Source organism: Acipenser ruthenus, chromosome 8 (genome assembly GCF_902713425.1).
Source record: "Acipenser ruthenus chromosome 8, fAciRut3.2 maternal haplotype, whole genome shotgun sequence".
Classification (NCBI taxonomy): domain Eukaryota; kingdom Metazoa; phylum Chordata; class Actinopteri; order Acipenseriformes; family Acipenseridae; genus Acipenser; species Acipenser ruthenus.
This window is the reverse complement of record NC_081196.1, coordinates 41628270-41650364: the sequence shown is the minus strand read 5'-3', so window position 1 is coordinate 41650364 and position 22095 is coordinate 41628270. Positions and strand designations below refer to the sequence as shown.

Genomic DNA, 22095 nt, shown 5'->3' with positions numbered 1-22095 from the left:
AATAAAAGTATGAAACATTACATTTTTCATAAATAATGTGTTGTTTTTTTTCCTTCAAACATTTAAATTTTAAATACTGCATGTGGCAAGTGATCACCTACATGAGGTCTGATGACCTGTAAAATGTTATCCAAACAGGAAATATGTTTGATCCTCATACCTCATGATTTTTTTTTATTTTATTTTGTGTGAGTCTACAATTATATTTGCTCATTAAGGTATTCAGTAAAACAATGCAGACAGTCAAGATGCAGTAACTACAGATTACAGGCCATTAACTTCCTCCTGCACATACTGATTCCCACTGTGCCTCTCTTGTAAATCAAAAGTAGAAACCGAAAGGAAGAGGTTCCTCGATGCTCACTCAAGTGGGAGTTGGCTTTATGGCTGTGTCTGGATATTGCTTTCACATGTTACAGTAGTTGTAATTTCCTGGAGCCATTTTAGCCTGTGGAAGGATTTGTATTTTTCAGTTCCTGAACTATCATCAGAGCTCTTGGATTTGTTTTATCACACTTAAGAAGTCACACGAAGGACTCAAAAACAGTGAGCAAAAATATGTGCATTTCAAAAATAAACCAGTAAAAACATTATAATATGGTTTACATGCAGTCCTGTTTACTTTGGGGACATTTAAAATGCAATGACACTCTTCAAGACAATTGGGTTCATTTCTGAGGTTGTAAATCTTCTGTGTTTAAACTTCTATACGCTATATTAATTAAAGTTTATTTGGTATTTACAGTCATTCTTTTCAAATTGTACATTGATTTTCACACTGTACAGTACTCAATTACAGTGGATAACAATGAATAAAGAGCACCCAAGCCCCCCCACCCCCCAGAAAAAGATTATATTTTACAAATGGCATGCATATGAATTACTGATTGACCATTGAATGTTTTATCCTGTAAACCCTTGTTGACCATTCCATCCCAAAATAATACAATCTAAATAAGATTCAATATTTGTCAACATGCAATTCACTATGCATAACGTCAACTCAGAGCTCAGGAACTTTTACTTCAAGGAGCAAGTGTGCATTAGGCTTCATAAATCGAGCCCTAAACATTTCAACCTGTAAGCCTTACAAAAGTCCCCCTTTCCTGGAGTCTTCAATCTACCCTGTTAAAACATTTCAGCTCTGCTTGGGTACACGAGTGCATGATGAGCCTTGATAGTAGGGATATTATTGTACAGTACATCCTTGCCTGTTTGACATTTATGTATTTATTCTTTGCATTTCTAGTGACGTTACATGTATTTATGTATTTATTGATTTTTTCATTGAAAAAGCTCACCCAACTTGAAGAACTGAATCTAACCAGCTTGTCCACATTGAAAGATTGCAAGGAAATGTGTTTGTCTTCCTTGATGCAAAGAAAAAAAACTACACATGCCTCGCAAACACACATCATTGTTCCTTTATGGTTTATTTTAAATCAGCTGGAAGTTAACCAGTTTCTGGAGTATTCTCTTGTAAAGGAGCTAGAGGTCACTATTATTTTAGCAGGACACCAAATGGCACATTTGGTGGATCCTGTACATAAATCTCAGTTTTGTATATCAAGTCACAAGGGGCCAGAACACACACTTCGTATTGCATTGAGGTATAACCCACAACAGTCTTCAAACAATGTAAACATTTGTCTGACTGTTTACTAGTCATGTGGCCAGTGCAGAACCTGCATACTGTGAAAAGGACAGTGACAAACAGGACTGTTGATTTGTTCCTCAGGGTACTGCAACAGACATCACAGGTTTGACACCTTGACAAGCTTCTCACTGGAGTATTGTTTTTTTCCCCCCCACAGAGACTGAATTAGTCTGCAGTGTCTGAAACGTGCCTAAAAAGAGTTTGTGATAATGGTCAGTTGTGGGGTTTGTTAGAATGTGAGTAGTGTTAACTACAGCATCACTTTATATTGATAGATACACCTCAACAGGGTCCTTCTCTTGACGAACACATATTTCCTTTTATTAAGTCCTTCACTTCATCAGAGAGAAATGCATAAACAGAATTAACTAGCTATTTCTTTTACCAAAGTAAGCATGGAAAAAGCATGGTACAGCTGACTTTTCTGCTGTACTTTTTAAAGCAGAATGGGTAAACCTCACTCCATATGTTAAGGAATTCAGAAAATCCTGTAGTATTATACTGTCTTTATAGACACATTTAGAATCACTGTGTGTGTTTTTTTTACATTTCGGCACAATTTGCAATTCTGTTTTAAATTCCACAAGCGCGTAAATACACTATCGTACTGTAATATAGCTTTAAATCTCACGAGCAAGAACATCTTGTTTTAAATCTCGCAAGCGTGTTACAATCCTCCAATAGAAATATAGGAATTTGTTGCCACTCTGTAGTTGGGGTGGGTTTAAAGTATTCAAAACAAATCAATACGAGATACAAGTCAGAAAGAGGGACATTACTCAACTCCACTGGGAATGTTTTTTTTTTGTTTGTTTTGTTTTTTTACTGGTGTGTACGGGATATATACCGATTCATTTTTTTTATCATCTTTTATTGGTTAAACCCAAAAATCAGAAGCCCTATGTATAATGCACGTATAGTTAATGACTGATTACACGATTGTTTAACCAGCTCTAATATGAGGATAAACTTATTTACTACTTTCACTAAGGCAGTGATAGGACCATGTGCCTCCAAATAACTAAATCGCTGCCTTTTTTCTTCTTTCTTTTAGGATTGATTGTGCAAAGTTCCTGTGTCCTCTGAAGTGAACGCAAGAAACAGTTTTATTTGCCAGCTGTCTTTGTCTCCAGCCACTGCTCCCAGAGCCCTTTAGAAAGCTCTCCCAGTTTTGTAGCCATACCCACCACACAGTGTGTGAATAATGACCGCTACAGATATCAGTCAGTGGTGCAGTCCGAGACCAAGTGAAAATTAACAACCGTAACTTGATCTGGCCTTTCCTGCTGGGCCTGACCAAACCACACATCAGCGCTCCCACCACCCAGAAGCAGGCTTTTGTAGCTCTGATGTGAAGTCCAGCTAAATGAGCACCCAATTTTTTATTTTTTACATAGAAACAGAAACTTGCTTTTGTATTAAGGTGTACAGTTTTTATCTAACTTAAATGGCAGCTGTATTTAAATAATTGAAAAGATCTGTATTTTATTTGCATTTTCAGACATTCAAAAGAAACAAATGACAGTATAAAACTGTAATACAGTGGGAATCCCTCTATTAAGGTCACCAAAGGGTTTACAGTGTAAAAATGTCTTAGAGGAAGATCCCAAGATTGTCTCAAAATTGAAAGAAAATGACAAAAGGTATGGTGAGCTTGCCTTGATATGCAACTGGTCACAATGAGGGAATTCACTAAAAAAGAGGGCTGGGAAGCATATTGCTGCTCTAAACCTACCAAATGAAATATGTGTTCTCTTTTCTTTAATACTAAGTTCTTGATTCATTTCTTTAATAAAAAACTGACCAGATGATTGTGATTCTTTAATCATTTTTATGTCATTCACTTCCATTTTATAACTGCTTTGAGGGTAAATCTTGGCTTTGAGTACAACTGCGGTCAATTTAAAGAAGAAGGGTCATTTCCCTTGTAGCAAGGCCAACAGACTCTGCAACGTACTGTAGGAGTGTGCTGCAACAGCACAGAATAAACCCATATTTGGGAGGCACATGCAGGTTAGAAGCTGACTGCATGATTGCATATGAAATTGTGAAAGAAAGTGACAAATATGTTCGCCTTTCAAAGAGTTAAATAAAAGTAGGTTGATTGTACACTGTCTCTCTCCATCACAATCTGTGGCGGTTTAAACTGCAGCATGAATCATACCAAGATTGAAAAAAGACTAACAATATTACTATGGAGTCCATGATGCAAACAAACTTACTGGATGACTTCCACCCACAACCCCTGTCTTAATATTGATCAACAAATATATCACACAGCAATTTGATAAACATAATGCAAAGAAATGTGGCCCTTGGGACTCAGCCCTCTCCAAAGCACTTTTGTCCTTCTGGGTGATGTGATTGAGCAGATGTTACAAATAACTTAATGACTGAGGACTGGGTGAAGCATCAACCCCCCTTACTAAGTAGAAGAGCCCAGCAAGGTAACTGCAGGGGGGTTGGTAGATCAATAAAAGGAAATAAAACTGTGAAAGGAGGGCTTTAAATAAAGGGGTGACCAAGAGCAAGGTTCTTTCCTCTACATTTCTCTAAAACACACACACGACTATACAATATATGCAATTCCAAATGTTACTGTCCTTGGAATTCCATTTCTCATTGAGACTGTGGATTTGGAAATAATACCAGATATTTAACCTGGTTAACAAATGTAGTTAACAAAAATGTTTGGATACTACTTATTCTGTGTCTACAATGATGCCATTTGGATTTGGAATTGTGTGCTGATCTCATGCCAGATTCAGGGAATGGCAAATAAATATTTTTGTGATATTTGCGTTTGCTTTCAGGTCCTTCCAAACCTGGTCACGCTTTGTTAAGATAAAGAGCTGGTCCTAAGGTTTTAGAACCTTTGGTGTGCTTTGCTACTTTTTTTCTTCCAGTGATTGCATTTGAAGTGCAGAAAAATGGGGATGAAAAAAAAAAAAAACGTTAACTGGGACAAAGCTGCACATGCATGGACTCACTGCATTTCTTCTGAAAGGGTGGGAATTTCTCTGTTATTGCATGCTAATGATCCACCAAATGCTCCATAATGCCCTTTCTTTCAGGTCCCAGCATGAGGGCACCAGTGCAGATTATCATAACAATATCAACGCTGTGAACAGGCCTTGCTTTGGACACTGTTTTAAGTATGACTTAGGTTGCTGGAGTCACAAATTAAAGCTGGAAGCTTTGATTTTCACAATCACTGACAGATGGAAGGGTGCAGAAAAGCTTTGTTTAAATCATTAACTCATTTTTCCACCTGCATTATCATGAGGAGGGAGAAGGACAAGTCCATTATCCTATCAACAGTCAAGTATGCATCTGAAATGGTCGTGTTTTTGTTGGCTACCACTTTTGTAAACTTGTTTACCTTAACTTACACACTCACCCGCTCTTCAAATCCAAGTACCTAATCACTGTCTGTGGAACAATTTACACACCGACACTGTAGGCCTAGGGACCCATTAGAAATACTAGTTTAAATTGAGGTGATTGCTGTCATTTGTTCCCATTTGTTTAGAAAAAGTGTCTTTAAAGAGTGCCACTGTAAACACTGCAGTAAATTAGGTCCAACAGTTGGTTTAACTAAATAGTACAATATATTGACTTCAGACTGATTGAAGTTTACTACCAGCTCATAAATACATTGCCAATGAATGTTAGTCTAGTCAACAATAATTTAAAAACCCAAATCAACCAATCACTAACGCGACTGAACATGTGTTGCTGCTTACCCCTTATTTCTCTGTCATTTATAAGAATCTGTTTTGAGGTTTACTTCCTATAAGTGAAAGCTTATTCCAGTTGACTCTTAAAAAAAAAAAAAACGCCACTCAAAAATGTTACTCATTTAAAAATACACAGACAGGCATGGCCCTAGAAAGAAAGTACAAAGTGCAAGCTGAATAATACTCAATTGAAGTCTGTGGTTTAACTGGTGGAGTGAACCACCCAAAGCAATATGATTTTAAGCAACAAGGATCTTAATGATTTATACTCTTCTGTATTACCATTATTGTGTACCATATCAGAGAGAAACAATAAAGTGAGTTTTGATTGTTTTCACAAGAGTCAATTATTTTGACCACCTGAAGCCCGTTCTTATAAAGTCTAGTATAATTTAATAGTAATGGCAAAAACAGGAAGCTAAGATATACCAAATTTAAGCCACTAAATAACCCCCAACAAATCCCTTCACCTACCTGCATCTAAACCTACTTAAAACTGACTATAAAGAGCAGCTTCCTTTTTAACAATATGTGGCATCTGATTTTGACTCCAGGAAAACATGTTTTCAAAAACTGTTGACAATACATATCTGTTAACGTGTCACAGCAGGCAAAATTTCACCATAGATAATTTGATGCATTTCTACAATTATGAATTTGCACACTTCTGACAATTATGAAAATTGTGCTATGCATGGACACGTCAACCAGAAAATACCCCATTATGAAAAAAATAAATACAAATTCCACAATGAAAAAAAAACAGTCCAATGTGCTGAAGTGCATTTCTTTTATACAACTACAATGTAAGAAGTATTACATTCAGATAAGCATCATATACCCAGCTGTGCCTGTAATCCTAATATAAAATCGAGGACGCCTGGTAAGAGAGGCCTTGGTAACATGCAGTATAGTGCTTTAAACCTTCAGAAAATCAAAGACTTTGGAATCCATCCATCCATGAATATGATTTGATCTTTTGATATACCTACTGAAATAAATCATATCAAATTTGATTTACATTATTGTATTAAGGCTTCCCTCGAAATAATAATGCAATTTTAATCTGCTGTACCTCAGACACATTTGCCCTCTGAAAAGTGTCTGCACTTAGCAAGGACAAGAGATGATTTCGGGAGGTGAGTCGTAAGTGAGCGTTGCCCTTTACTCTCTGCAGGTCAAAGGTGAAAGATGAGTCCCCTGAGAATCATAAGAAGTATCTAATCTGCAAACATCTGTCCTGTTAACTAATTTGGTTACACAGATACAGTGTCTGTTTAAAGCGATTCCCTAAACAATTTTAAAAAGGATATTAAATGGTTGAGACAACTCAGAAGCTCTTCAGTTTCCCCAGCGGTCAAAATGAAATGTATCCCTGTAATGGGATGTAAATGTACCCTTCTGCTTAACCAGGATAGGGCTTTGGAAAGACCATATTAAACATGAAACAACTACTATAAACCCCCACAGTCATTAGTGTTAAAGGAGAACATGTTGAAATGAAGGCTACATATACATCTTGCATAATTCCTATGAGAAGCAAACACTAAAAACCTTCAGAAAACAGCAATCTAGATAGGGATAGGGTCTGATTTCCACTTTTTAAAAACATAAAAATGCAGAATTTATGCTTTCTCAGGCAATATTAAGTTATTCTCTATTCAAAAAGGATAGTATTAGATTCAATCCATGTCATAATTGCAGATCATGATACAATTCAGGTGGGGCATTTTTTGGCGGTTTTCACAAAACTAAATTACCACTAATCTTGGACTATTGCCTCCAAAGTAAACAGTCATTTATGTTACTACTTTAGTTTTGCTGGTAATTTATAGTCCTTTTCACCTTTCAAGGAAATGCAAACTCAAGTTTGTTATTAGCAAACGGATATAACCAGGATTCTCTTCATCATCACTCATTCAATGGTAAACAAACTATGTGTTACTCTTGGAACAAAGCAGATGTTTTGAAAAATGGAATTGACACAAATATCCACTGCTGCAATTGAGTTTGTTTTCTCTCTTTTGGCATCCAATATCATCCATAGCTTTAAACACTCAATTAAAAGATATAGAGAAACACAATAAAGAAGGTACTGGTAAGTAAAATATAGCAAATATAGCAAGAGTGTTAATATGTTCCCAGAATGACAGCAACTGAAGGCATTTCATTCACGATAGACTTGTGGTTTGATGTGTGTGTGTGTGTGTGTCATAGTACCCCTTTAGCTGTCAGTATCTTGTGTTGATGGCCACACATCTCAAAAGTTGGCAACATCACCCCCCCTTACCACCCAAAACTAGCCCTATCAGACTACCATATGCTTATGATGCAAAAGAAAAGTCTCTGTAGAAGGCCTGTCAACAACTGTAGAAGAGTTAAGAAGACCTGTCAACAGCTGTCCAGAACTGAACTCAACAGCAACCACAAATTCAAGAGATGAGAGGAGACTGTATCATTAGGGAAACCCATATAGGCTTACAGAAAATACTGTACCAGGCACTTGTTTAACAGGTGTGTCTGTATCCAAGACTGCACATATGACTTGTACAGTCAATATACCTGTATATATATATCTTCATTATCTACCAATTACAGAAAAATCAGAAATCAAAATCAATTTCCCCACTTCCTTACTTCATTCAAGTAAATGCCACTCTGACTCAAGCAATTATATGTAATTAAACTGAATACTTTTGACATAGTAATGAAAAATGTACAAGTAATGGTTCTTAGATGATCTACAATAAAATATATTGCTTTCTAATTGTTTGCAGATTTGGGAAATGCAGTGCCTAATTTGTATTACTACTGAGTTTTTCTAGTTCTTTTTTAATTAAAATAACTTTACCTTAAATTGAGAAATTACTCTAAATTATATGTTTTTCATCTCAAATTCTAAAATAAATGGTTAAAACATTTAAAGATTGGGTTAAAACATAAATGCTGACACAAACATATCAGGACTAGTTTGTGCAAACACGTTTCAAGGCGGCAATCTACTTAAACAGGTAATTATAAAATAGAAGGTAAAACTGTAATCCTGAAATGGCAACATTTAATTCATATTCTCATGAATACCAGTAAATTCAAAGAAGCACATACCACTTTAAATCATTACAGTTTTGACATGTTATTGCATTCTTGTCTGTACCTTAAAACAAACAGTCTTATGCATTCAGTCTAATACATTGACACCATGGAGTGTGATCCTGTGTTTTTTGTGTCAGTAGTGGAAGATAACATGCCCTCCACCAAGCTTTGAGAAGAGAAGCCTGTTCCAAATAGTACATTTTCATTCACAAGATAAACAACCCATCACTGTGTTGCACTAGGTAATATAAGAAAGTTCTGAACCAAGTTAAACTAATTAGGTGAACACACAATCAAAAAAGGCTGTCCGAGTCACTTGTCCTAATGAAAGAGGACAATAGGTTCTGTCTACAAGCTAGATATGAGGCAGGAAAGCTGGTTGGTTGGTTGCAGAGACACTGCTCTTGCTTTAAGAAAAAATGTCTGAAATGAACCCTATTCACACAGCCGAAACGCACATCGATGCTCCACAGGTGCTGGTGTGGGATACACATAATTTAAACAGACTTCTTGAAGCAAAAGTCATCAGTACTATATAGATACTTTGAATTCTCTATCCATTGGGTTACAGCAAGCATTGGGCTAGGTTTCTTTTTTTTTTTTTTTTTTTTTTTATCAGCTGCACTGACACTGGTGCTAAATTATATCAAATAGTACTACTGTAGACAACCTTAGTTGTGCACCTTCATCACTGGTGTGTGTATCAAGTGATTTACAAAGATTTAAAATAATTCTGAAAGTTTGATATTTATGTAATGTGTAAGACACTGTCATTTGTATTTATGTGTCTTTGGTCATTAAATCAGTAAATTTTCCTACACCGAAACTAGGAATGTCTATAGAAACCCATCTGGCCATCGCATTGCCAAGTCTGTGAACTATTGTTATGATCTCCGTTTCATCAAAAACACGGGCTGAGATGGACATTTGTTTAGAAACAAAGGCACACTGTGAAAAAAGATTGTATGTTCTCCAACACCTTAAAGATTTATGTACTGAGTCCCATAGCAAGTTTACATTAAGGTTTACATCACTACCAAACAGCTGGAACATTGAAGCAAAAAAAAAAAAAAAAAAAAAATTAAATAACACCAAATACTAATGGAACATTTAATAAAAAAATCTTGAAAGTGTGGATTAAAAAAAAACAGTTACTGATACATGGGTTCTCACTTTTTGGAAAAAGGTGCTGTATTCCATACCACACAGAGCAGGTCTGTAACTTCCACACTCCAAAATCTCTATAATGTTAACATTCTGTTGAAAGGAATGTAACACGAATAGACTGTAAACTAATTAAGATGGTCTCTACTTTACCTTGGAGCACTGCTTATGATTCTGACACCAAACCAAGGACCCGTTATTCTGAAAAGAAACATATTGGACAACAAATGAGTGACAAATTAGAGACATGTATGCATTCTCAAAAGAAGTTCATAAAGTACTGTGATATAGAACTGTTGGAACATATGTAACGGTGAACATTAACTTCAGTGCCCAATTATTGTACCCCCAATTTTCTCCCCGATTTAGAATGTCCAATTACTTTTCCCCTCAGCAGCAATTCCCAACACAGGAGAACTGAAGGTTCAGTGGGCTTCCTCCGATCCCACAACCAAGCCAGCTTTCTCTTTTACACCCAGGAACTCGAGAGCGGACGTCAGTGAGCTACTGGCCTCTGGAGGACAAGGTCCAGCCCTGCAGGTGTCCACCTGAGCTCACTAGGCACCTGGATGGTAGGGTCTGCTGTACTAAGAAACAGTCCCTGCCAGTTTTGCCTCCCTAACCCGCTACAGTGACGCTCCTTTCTAAGTCCTCAGCCAGGACCGGCGACTTCTCACAGACAGGACATGAACCTGCTCTCCCCTGACTGTATGCGCGTTATACATTGTATGACTACCTTCAAAAACAAAAGCAACATTTACCTTTTAAATCGGGGGGTTAGCATTCATCTCAGTTTTTTACATTTCTAATTACACTCTTTGGCCAAGGTTACTATGAATCGCACAGAAAATCTGCATATTGTATATATTACTTGCCAATGATGTGACTCTTTATGCTCATTATAAAATGAGAAAGTGGAAGATTTTCCTACAAAAGTTACTTGGGCCTTACTTGGGACTTGCTTTTTGTTTTAGAAAATTAAAACACAACCACAGGTGTATGCAATGGATACAAAACAGTGTTACATATACAGTAAATTATATACATAAATAAACAGCAAGACAATAATACATGGCAATCATTGATTGGAGTCTATTGGGGCCTATTTTTATAATCTGAATGACTGAGAATCTAAACCCCATCAGCAGTGAAATCAGAGGGCTCTTTGCTAGACGGTAGCGTAGTTTTGGTCCTTAAAAGAGTTGTGTGGGTGATTTTTGAGAAGGACAAACACTAAAATATGATGGTGCCGCATTGCCCACCTAGAAACATGACATATCCTCTATGTGAAACACTAGCAGAGATCTTTAATTTAAATATCAAGGGTATTTCTATTCAGCAACATTTAGTTAACGACTGAACTTGCAATGCATTTATCCGCTTGTTAATGCTTTTCGAATGAATTCCTTGTACCCAGTTCAGCTACATGAGCAGGCTTCGTGTCTCCAGTCCCTCTGAGGGCAACATTTTTCATCATCACAGTGGAGGAAAGCTCAGAAGCCAGTGCAATCATATTCTCATCAGTAGTTAAGTGTCCCTGCTGGGACCCACACTTATGCATGAAAGCAATTTGGTTTGAGTCGGAGCCACTTTATGACCCACATTATTTTATGACCCACATTATTTTGCAGTTCTCTGGTGCTACTCAAATCAATATTCCACAGGAGGTCAACCACCCAATAAAGATCATACTTTTCGATAAAGCTCGTTAAACGTCGAATTCCCCAAAAATATGAGTGACTGAAATAAATTTATATTTTTTCTTACCAAAAATAATAATTTAGAAATCATCTCTAGTCTGTTATGCTTGCTGTCTATCCCGTCTCCGTTCCGCTCCGAATGGCTAGGGCTGTCGGTCAACTCAGTGGTCCCTTAATAAGCTAGTGCAGTTTCATGGTCAGTCATTTCATCCTGTTCCGACAGATCTCGCTGGCTGAAGCAGCGCTAGAATGCTCTCATTCGCTTAAAATAACTTTCAGTCATCAAGACCGACTGTGAACTTTCATTTGCCAGCTACAGCGCCTGTCATTCAAAGCGCCTACTTTGATATTAGCGTGTTTAAGTTTGAGTAAGCTTTTGCTATTACAGTGACAGTTACTAGTTTGTTTTGAAAATGGGGCGCAAGAGGAAAACACTTGAGTATTGTGCACAATACACTGATCGACAGCAGAAGTTTCTGCGGCGAGACGAAGCGGGCCAGTCTGCCTTGCCTCCAGTGAGTCCAGCTGTGCAGAAGCAGGAGAGGGGCGGAACTCAGAATAATAAGTGCAAGTTAGTTCTGTTCAGCTATCTAATGTTTTGTTCTGTGCATATTATTTTTACTTGTAAATGTATGCTATAAAAGGTCTGTGTAATACACTTTATATGCTGCGTTTTCTACGGTTTATTTGAGACCATTTTTTAATTTGTGTAGAAACTTCAGCTTTACAAGGTATGGCTTCGCTGTGACCAAGTGTTGCTTTTCATAATTATAAAATCAGGGATCACAAACAAAAATAAATAAAAAGGAATGATTTCTCATTTATAGTATACTAGCAGAAGTAAAGTTCCAGTAAATCTGAAACAGATTTAAAACAGAACTCAGAGTCCTGAGAAAAGAGAAACTTTCTCTTTCAAGTCCAACATCTTTAAAAGGGCTAATGACTTCATTTTGATTATACTCTTGCCAAGTGTTGTGAAGTTACAGCAACCTGCTTATTCGGATCAGGTATCCGTTCATGGAGAAATACTAGGCTATTCAGATACACATTCATACAAATCAAAAAGTTTCATATTTAAATGTATTAATTACTGGTTATTTATAGTCAGAGATGGAGCAGTGTATGTTTTACAGTACTAGTAAAGAATACACTTCCCCTTCTAGGTGCCATATGAAGGGTAGTGTATATTTCACTCTGCCATCAAAGTGAAGACATATGTTATGTTTTGTCACATTCTAAGCGGCCCATGATGTTCTAAAATAGTATGCTTTATAGTGTAAGCACATGTAAGCTCTGTGGGTGGTGTTTCCTGTAAAATGTTATCAAATGTTATCGTTCTAACAAAAGCATGACTTACTAGCACCTTATTTAAGCTCTGTGTTGCATCTTCAGCTGTTATTAATTACATATAAGAAATCAACCAATCACAGTTACCAATTCCCCAAAATTCCAGTACATCTTACCATGTGTATAGATCACATCCCATGTACAATATAGAACATACAGAACAATTCTAAAGTAAAAAATTCAAACAACCATGCTTTTTATGTTTAATACTAGTTCCAGAGTACGAGATTCATTTTTGTGATTTAAATTAGAACCGTCGTATACACAACAAATTAACTTACAGTATGCGGTCAGCAGTGTGGCGTAGTGGTTAGGGCTCTGGACTCTTGACCGGAGGGTTGTGGGGGACACTGCTGCTGTACCCTTGAGCAAGGTACTTTACCTAGATTGCTCCAGTAAAAACCCAACTGTATAAATGGGTAATTGTATGTAAAAATAATGTGTTAAAAATATATATATATATATTTTTTTTTTTTTAATTGTATGTAAAAAATAATGTGATATCTTGTAACAATTGTAAGTTGCCCTGGATAAGGGCGTCTGCTAAGAAATAAATAAATAAAAAAATACACGATTGCTGCAAATTGCTAGCCAGTTCAGCTTCAAATGGGGTAGGCTGTATGTACAGCTAAAACTACTGTATCTTTGTGGAATGTAAACAAACTTGAACATCAACAACTGATAAAATAGACTGCACAAAGAAATGAAAACATCAAATGAGACACCAAAATTGAACATAACAGTGGGACAATCTATCTTTACCTGAATGAAAAATACGGATTTCAAAAGGATGACGTAAATCTTTCCAGCTACGAGATGCACAAAAAAAAATGCCTTTGAACATATTCTTTAGTGCAGGAACTGATAGCAGAATACTTAGGTATTCCACTGCCAGGTTTCTTTTGAATACAAAATAAAAGGCTCTGGTTAACCAATATGCATTACCTCTTTGCTTTCATTCAGTAAAAGCAGCTCAAATAACTAGCATCTATACATGTAGTAACTAACCAATGTTATTACATATAAATGGAATCCTATTGTTCTGTGTTTGTCATGCTATTTGCCAGTACATTAACAGACACTGAGCACCCTTAGATGTCTGGATCTTTGTTTTGTGGTGCATCAAATGTCAGAATCCTGCTTTAGTAGTCGAAGCATATTATTATAAACCCTAAAATGAATTAATTTACTTTATTTTATTTAGGATAGACCATTTCCTTTCAAGAGTCCTAGGAGACCACAGGTCGGTTACAAGAGTTAAAACAGTTGCAGGAATGACTTTTTCAACATGATAGTTATTCCAACTTGAAGGAGCAAGGAACCAACCAAGAGATTGGTATATTTATACACATGATATGGACTTGTCCAAAACTGGTGAGATACTGGTCTCTGGTAGTTGATTCTTTGTCTAGAATTATTGGAAGTGTAATACTGCTGGACCCAAAGATATCTTTTGAACTATTTTAGTGGCAACCCAAGGGACAAATCTCAGAAACAATTAATATCAGTGGGATGAATGACTGCGAAATGTCTCATTGCCATCAACTGGAAGGACATTGACAAAATTAGTGAGGACAAATGGCTTCGCTCACATTTGGAGATGCTAATGCTGGAAAAATGTCTTGTAATTTATCTGATGCATATAATGAAGAACACCAAATGTGGAAGCAAATAGAAAAAAATTATAAAGGCCACTCCAGTCTGTCCTATACTGGATCTTTGGAACTCAGGTCAACAGATTACTTAAACCACTGCCTCAATTTTTTTTTTATTTTTTTTTTATTTATGTACTTGTTACTCAGACTTGCTTAACCTTTGTATCTGTGCCTAATTGTTATTTTTTGTAAATCAAACTAAACCAATAATAAAAATATAACTTTGAAAAAGAAGGAGCAAGGAACACCTTCCAATTTACTTGGCATTCAATTCTGTACACACCTAAAAAATATTTTCAACATTTGAGACAAAAAATGTATGAAAGAATAGTCTGACTCTGTCTGTGTGTGGGTTTGGTGGCGGCAGATAACGGCTGTGCCTTGCCTAATTTTGATCCATTACAGTGACACTGGAACAGGAGGACTGAATGGGATGTTACATCAGCTGTTGCAAGCTGACCCTGCAGTGTCATTCAGATATAGAGGATAATTATAGGTCAGGTCCTGATTCCTAAAGTAAAGATCACATTCCATATACATTTCAGCACACTGCAATAAACCAAAAATGAAGGAGAGTTATTTAAAACTGTGATTCCTCTAATTAAAGAATGATTCACTCTACAGTGATGTTACTGTACGATTGTCCACTGTTGATGCAATTGGTCAGACAATGGCTTGATAGGAGAATGCAGTTCCTTTCAGTGTAACACTGTAGTTAATCAGCTGTCAAAGCAGAGTTCACAATAATGTATAAAAGAGCAACAAAAGAAGAAAGAATATGAGAGCGGGGCGACTGTCGGCGGAGTGGAAGACACTGCTGGTCTTTGAGGTACATAATTAAACACAAGTAAAATGCACAGGCTTCTGCTTGAAGGGATCCCAGTGACAACTGTTTAATGAAGATGTGCTATAAAAAGACAAGAGTCACCATCACATCAAGGAGCCTCCAAAACATTTGTCAATGCAGAACGCTAGTTCACCAGAGGTGTAGCAAGTATATAGAAAGGGCTTGATTTAGTGAGAAGTCCATCGTGATATAAATACATTTTGTCAGGTGGAACCGAGTCTAACCGAGTGAAAAGTCTGTTCATTTTTGTTCTAATAAGCTTTTTATATCGAAAAGAAAACATAGAAAAAGGAATCCAGTGAAAAAAACAATTTTCCACATATAGTAAATGTTTTTCTTTCCTTGCAGCTGAAAAATACCACCTTCTTATGAAAGATATTTATTCAGATAATATAGGCATTAAATATATATATATATATATATATATATAGCTTCATTTACTATGTTAAGTTTCATGGCTTTAAATCAAACAACACAAACACATTACCAGCCTGAAATGTGTGGTGTTCCTTTGTCTAACATTTGTAATGTATAAATATTTCTATATTAAAAGTAACACTTTCTCTACAGATTTAGGAACAGTACTGCTTTTCACCATACTAATTAGGCAAGGTAAAGTGCTCCAGTAGCTACAGCAGGGATATGAGTAATGGCATGCTTCCATCACTCTGCAAAACAAAATGTTTAAGAAATAATTTAAGATTATTTTTCCATCAGCATCAGCTAATGTGGAAAAGAAACTAATGTGAAGGATTTCTTTTTTAGCACTGTTTTGAAAACATAAAATAACAATTGTAATCTTCTGTTTTACTCCCTGTGGTGAGGTTTACCTATTCTAAATCCATTTGGAAGAAATATATTCTCATAATATGTATATATAATTTAAATGTGTACATATTTCATGTAAAGTGCTTTCAAGTCTATTTTTTTTTTCCAGTAAATGACTAGTACAGACTTAGCGCCTGCTGCAGTGTGGAAATTCTATCAAGATCTGGCTCTCTTTACTGATGGGAGAGAATGGCCATAGACTGTTTTAGGGGAAGTGCCTGAGATTTTTACTAAGAGGGCTTAATTTAAAGCTGTCAAGTCACTGTCAGTAGTTAAAATGTCTGTCATCAGCCTCTTACAGGTTCTAAAGGGTAAATTAGCCTGTGTAGGCATAATGAGTTTCTCCATTAGAATGTACACATAAATCTATGTAGCATACATGTTGCTTATTTTCAGATAAGCTCCCCATTACTTGTGTAATTATGCTATATAAATACATGAAGTTGCTGTAAACTTCACATGCTGCAGATGGGCTTTTTTTGCAATATGGCTATGGTCAATTACACCAACAGTAACACATCTGGAAATCAGCTTATTTATGGAAATTCTAATCCAGTTGCATGCACATCGGTACAAATCACCTGTGCCTCATATGTACATGTGTAGGTGGCCATGCAAGTACAAAACATGTGGTGCTCTTTTAATGGTGCACATACGGTACTATGCGTCTACCAGAAACAAATACAGGCTTACAATACATACAACAAATGTGAGAGTTAATGATGCAACATTTTGCTTGGGAGATACTAGTAACGATTGCCTTATCAAAGTAGTAACATGGTCCTTGGAATATTAACACCATGAAGCCAAGATGTTAAGGCTACATCAATTGAACTTTCAGGAAATAAAAGTTAGAATTTCATAAGTATAGGATAGATCGTTCCAGCCTATTAGTTGTGATATTCATTTACAAAATGACATCAGTGCAAATATCCTACGACACACAAAGCATGGCGTTGGAGTATGCCAACGATGAAGAAACAAAATTACATAAATATCATATGTAATAGCCTGCAATCAGCCATCCTATTTATACCACAAGGATTTTATACATGTAAATCAAGCCATTAGGATTAACTGTAACCCAGCAACCGGTAAGAGTTCTTATCGATGGGTGGGGGGTTTGGGGAAGTGCTAAGGCATCCCAGTCATACAAATAACATTTTACATTGATTTCAGTTTTTCTTTTTTAGTGCAAACAGAAAATAATAATATTAAAACAATTCTGAGCTAGTGGGCTGGCCAGTGTTTTATGAAGTGGTTCTCATTCTCTTTTATTAGACCGTTATCAAGCACCACGAGTGGCAATGTTATGTTATGTGGCATGTGCCAGGAATAACTTTGCAGCACATAACACCCAGAACAGGTATATATCACAGTAAACTTTTATAAATGATTCATCACATTTTGAAAAAGGGCAACACAAACTGAAACTTCAACTGGGAACTCAAGGTCCCAAAGACCAAAGTGTCACACATCTTTAAGGAATGCAAGATGTCCTGGAAGACAACTACAGATTGGCATGTGCATAGTCATAAGAGACTGGTGGCTGAAGGAAAGAGGATTCTCAAACCTAAAAGGTGTCAATCACAGGGCTCCCGAGTGGCACATGAAATAAAAGCACTCGCGTAGAGTGCAAGATGTTCCCCATAGTCTGGACGTCGTCGGTTTGAGTCCAGGCTATTACTTTGCCGACCGAGGACGGGAGCTCCCGGGGGGCAGTGCACAATTGGCCGAGTGCCACCCGGTGGGGGGGGGGAAGGTTAGGTCGGCCAGGGTGTTCTCGGCTCACCGTGCACCAGCGACCCCTGTAGTCTGGCTGGGCGACTGCAGGCTTTGCCTGTAAGCTGCGTTGTCCTCCGACGCTGTAGCTCTGGGTGGCTGCATGAGGAGTCTGCAGTGTGAAAAAAAAGCAGTCGGCTGACAGCACACGTTTCGGAGGACAGTGTGTGCTCGTCTTTGCCACTCCAAAGTCAGTGCGGGGATGGTAGCGGTGAGCTGAGCTAAACAAAAATAATTGGACGCTATTAAATTGGGCAGAAAACACCAACAACAAAAAAACTAATTGGCAACTACTAAATTTATAAAAATAAATAAATTAAATAAATAAATAAATAAATAAATAAATAAAAGGTGTCAATCAATAAAGAAACAAAGCAAACTACTGAATGCAGGCAGTGAGAACGCTGTATCGAAGAGAACATTGCGGTGGGTGTTACACAAGATAGATTGTCATCAATACTTGGGTGTGGTTCAGAAGTTGTTCATGCATGCCAAATAACAGTATAAAGACATAGGGCTGATTGGTTATATTTATTTACAAGACTCTACCGTAAAAATATGTATGTATTAAACCTATTCTAAACATCACGTAATGTTAAGCTTTTTAAGATCTAGGCAAACCTAATCTTATATACAGTACATTGTATTAAGACTTAATTTAATGATGCGTTTACTAATCTTATTTGGTATTTCATGTTTATGAGATCCAATTGGCAGTATGGTGGCTCATTCATAACACCACAGGCTATTCTGGATTACATGTAAACTGTAAAACAAAACAAAAAAAAGTCAAGGGCAGGTGGCAGGCACATCATCCTTGTCTAACGAAGATGGTTGTATTGGTGTAGCTGATGACCCCTCTCCTCTGGTTCCCTCCTGTTTTACGAGACTTGAACAGCTTAATGTGAGGACTCCAAACAGGACTCATGATACAACAGCTAGCATCGCAACTTCTTACAATTCAGGGCTGCTCTTGAAGTGAACGACACTGGGGTGTACCTTATGTTAACCTAATTCTTGCCTTGTACGCATTCCACAGAACTTTCAGGTCAGTCATTATAAGTGTTCATAAAACATTCTTTTAGGTTAAACAGAACTTTGAAAACTTTGAATATACCAATACACAGTCCCTAAAACTGTTGAAAAGATTTAATGATCTGTAAACTTGACTGAATTAATGGCTTGCATATCTGGTCTGACTTTCCCACTCCCATTTTTTCTCAAAAATTAAGCAGAATTAAATCGTTTACATAACATCTCTACAGGCCCAAGGCCATGTGCTCGAAGGCCAACAAATTATTTAATCAGAAAATCTGAAAGCTCTTCTGTACCCAGGCTTTTTATTATCATTATAAAAAAACATAACTGCTGACACATATCACTGTGCTGACATGACAGGTGGCTTTATATCCAAATTTGTGCTAATTAAATATCACACTATATTGCACTGCACTCTGTACCTCTCACAACCCCATTACTGATATATTTCTAAAGTCAGTTTGTAATATGTGATCTGACTGTAATATAAAGTTATAATAACAATGTATTCAGCCCAGCTTGTCATTGCAGCATTTTTCCTTACCCTATTAAACTAGTGAAAAGCACTCTGTGGTCGGGTTTGATTTTTGTCAACCACAAAAATGTCAAGAGGCTACAGTACATTGTGCTTTTAACAACTTCTATTTGCTAATTAAACATGAGCACACTACAGTACATGCAATCTGTGCCCGTCATTAATGTGGTAGGTTACGGTTAGATTTGTGTGTGTGAGAGAGAGTGTAACTGCCTTATTCTGAGCGCAGTAAACCTAAAAGAATTTATTTGTAGAAAAAGTCGCCCAAGAATGTATAGCCAGACAGAGGAAGTAACAAAGATCTATTGCTACCTTTCACAGAACTCCCGAGAGCGAACACTGTGTCCACTGAAGTATGCAAAACAACTGACACAACATCAGGAACGGGATTAGAAAATGCAATTTCTTTGCAAATATTTTACTCCCGAGCACGGCCATTTAAAGGGATTCTCAGAGGGTCTAGTAAATACCAGTGAACTCAAAATGTGTTTGACTATTTAAAAGTCCGACATTCAAGGTTTTTCAAATATATCTAACTTTTTTTTTGCACAGTAAGCCGTTCTACGTCCTGTAATCATTTAAAGAAATAAAATCAAATGTTTAATTTATTAACATTATAAACCAATTGTGATTGAATTATTGAATTGTAATTTTATACGTCTAGGTTATTGAGCATCCCATCTATAAAAGAAGTAGACCTATATAATAACATATAAACACACTTTAGTGCAAATAACATATTATAACTTAGGCTATATTCTCCATAATTTATTATAATTAAATATGTGTATCACGAAAGGTTCTTAATAGCCTGTAGCGCACCGTGAAATGTTGATCTAACCTCGGGCAAATTACATGTTGTTACCCGAATTAAAGCGATATGGCTCACCACAACAGTCCTTCTGATATTTTAATCTCATCAAAAAAAGAGTGCCAACAGCGTTCAAATAAACCACAACTCGCTGAACCCTGTATGTATTTGTGTTCATATCTAGCAGAGGGGGGTTCAAATTTGGAAATCAGCTGCAGACATAACGAAATGTATTTTTTCAAAATACAAAATGATTAACTTAAGTGGCATAACTAGTGCATTGAATCTTGAATTGTATAACTGATTTGTATTCACCGATAAACCCGGAGAAATCCAGAATGACAAAACACACCCAAATATAAGAAAAAAAAACAATTAATCAATAATAACCCGACAGAAGACTGCCAACTTCCTATTAAAATCAAATGATTCCAACTATATATTTAAGTGTGTAACCATTAGGTGACAATATCTTAAAAGACATATATAATTTTATTATTAATTGTTGATCTCATGTATAAATAATGTTACTTTCGTTTACAATTTAACAAAATGTAAAAACAGATGCACAGATCCACAGCCGGGCCCCATTAAAATCAACAAGTGTTGCAAGGAACATCAGAACTCTTGGATCAAGTTTTGATCTCATTGTGTATCACATCCTTACGGTGGAATAGGCTACCAAATACAATTCTTCATAAAACCCGATATAACATGGATATATTAATACAGTATATTCATAATTAATTAACAGAACATCGAACATGTGTTAATAAAAAAACGTGTTTCTATTTCTCTAAACCGTTGGACAGTTCTTCAATGCAGTGTTACAAAAATAACATCGCCAGACGACTTATCTTAATACGCTTTTTCAACAGAAATTATTTTTTAGTATAGGTATTAGTGCAATAGCCAACTTTATATGTTCCTTACACCACTGTTTAGCCAATTCGACTCTTTCTCGTGGACTTTTCGTCATGAGTGACACTTGGATTATCTACAATGGAAGAGCATGCTGCCACTTTTCTATGTGAATGTTGTGTAGGTGACGTATCTTTAATCATCGCAATTGATAATGAACAGGATGAACAATTACATAAATTAATTCTATTAGCATTGAACGTTGTCAAAGAAACATTACTAATCTGCACATCTCAGGTTCAATAAGATAAATGCAGTGGCAACTGAAAAAAAATGAAAACCCGTCACACTGAAATGTAAAATATTACTAGTTCATCTACCTGAAAATGTTTGAAAAAAGCAGAGATGCGAGTGATGTGCAGGCTCAGGCATCGGGATGTGCATCTTGCCCTGTAAATACTGCCAGTGAAGAAAGACTCATCCTGCTTCCAACCACCGGCATCAGCCCAGCTCCAGGAGGCTGTAATCCACAGAAATAGGGTCAGATACAAACTGGGATTCCTTACAAACATTGTGTGACCGAGGTGCCTTTATCTCTATACACTGATCAAGCTAAACTGCGTGTGTCCCTGCTGGAGAAACTAAAGAAACTTCAATAATCCACAGGGGAGGAGTCATATAGCGGCATGTGGCGCCCCATTGGAGAGGGCGAGGATGAGTGGCAGTTCAGGCAAGCGGTTTTACTGCAAGCTGGTCACACGAGCTTTAAAATACATCCAACATTCTGAAGCAGGACTGTGTTCAATGCTCTCACTAAAATAGGGTTTATAACTGCACGACTGAGGACAATAATGACCACCACTCTGAAGTTAAAGACGAAAATGTCCCTGATACAAAATATAATAACTAAAAAAAGAAGAAAAAAAAACAGTGTAGAGACTTTATTTGATCGTGTAAAACTGTTAAGGTGACATCTGCAGAAACTGCAGGTGGTCTTTGTTATATTGAAATAGTATAACAAACCACTTTTGTTAAGA

The 22095-nt window shown here is 36.7% G+C and overlaps 1 protein-coding gene across 2 annotated transcripts in view; it reads right to left on the bottom strand.

The window, feature by feature from the left end:
- The window catches only part of LOC117406806 (anosmin-1-like), a 73952-nt gene extending 52240 nt beyond the window's left edge, over positions 1–21712 (bottom strand). The window contains exons 1-2 of one of the 2 annotated variants that reach the window (XM_034011126.3): positions 21439–21712; positions 9808–9855 (exon numbers count right to left, since the gene is read on the bottom strand). In XM_034011126.3, the coding sequence (XP_033867017.3) occupies positions 9808–9855; positions 21439–21630 (240 nt within the window). In that variant the 5' untranslated portion in view covers positions 21631–21712. The remainder of the gene's footprint in view (positions 1–9807; positions 9856–21438) is intronic. The other variant, XM_059029014.1, reaches the window with a different exon arrangement.
- Positions 21713–22095: the final 383 nt, after the last annotated feature.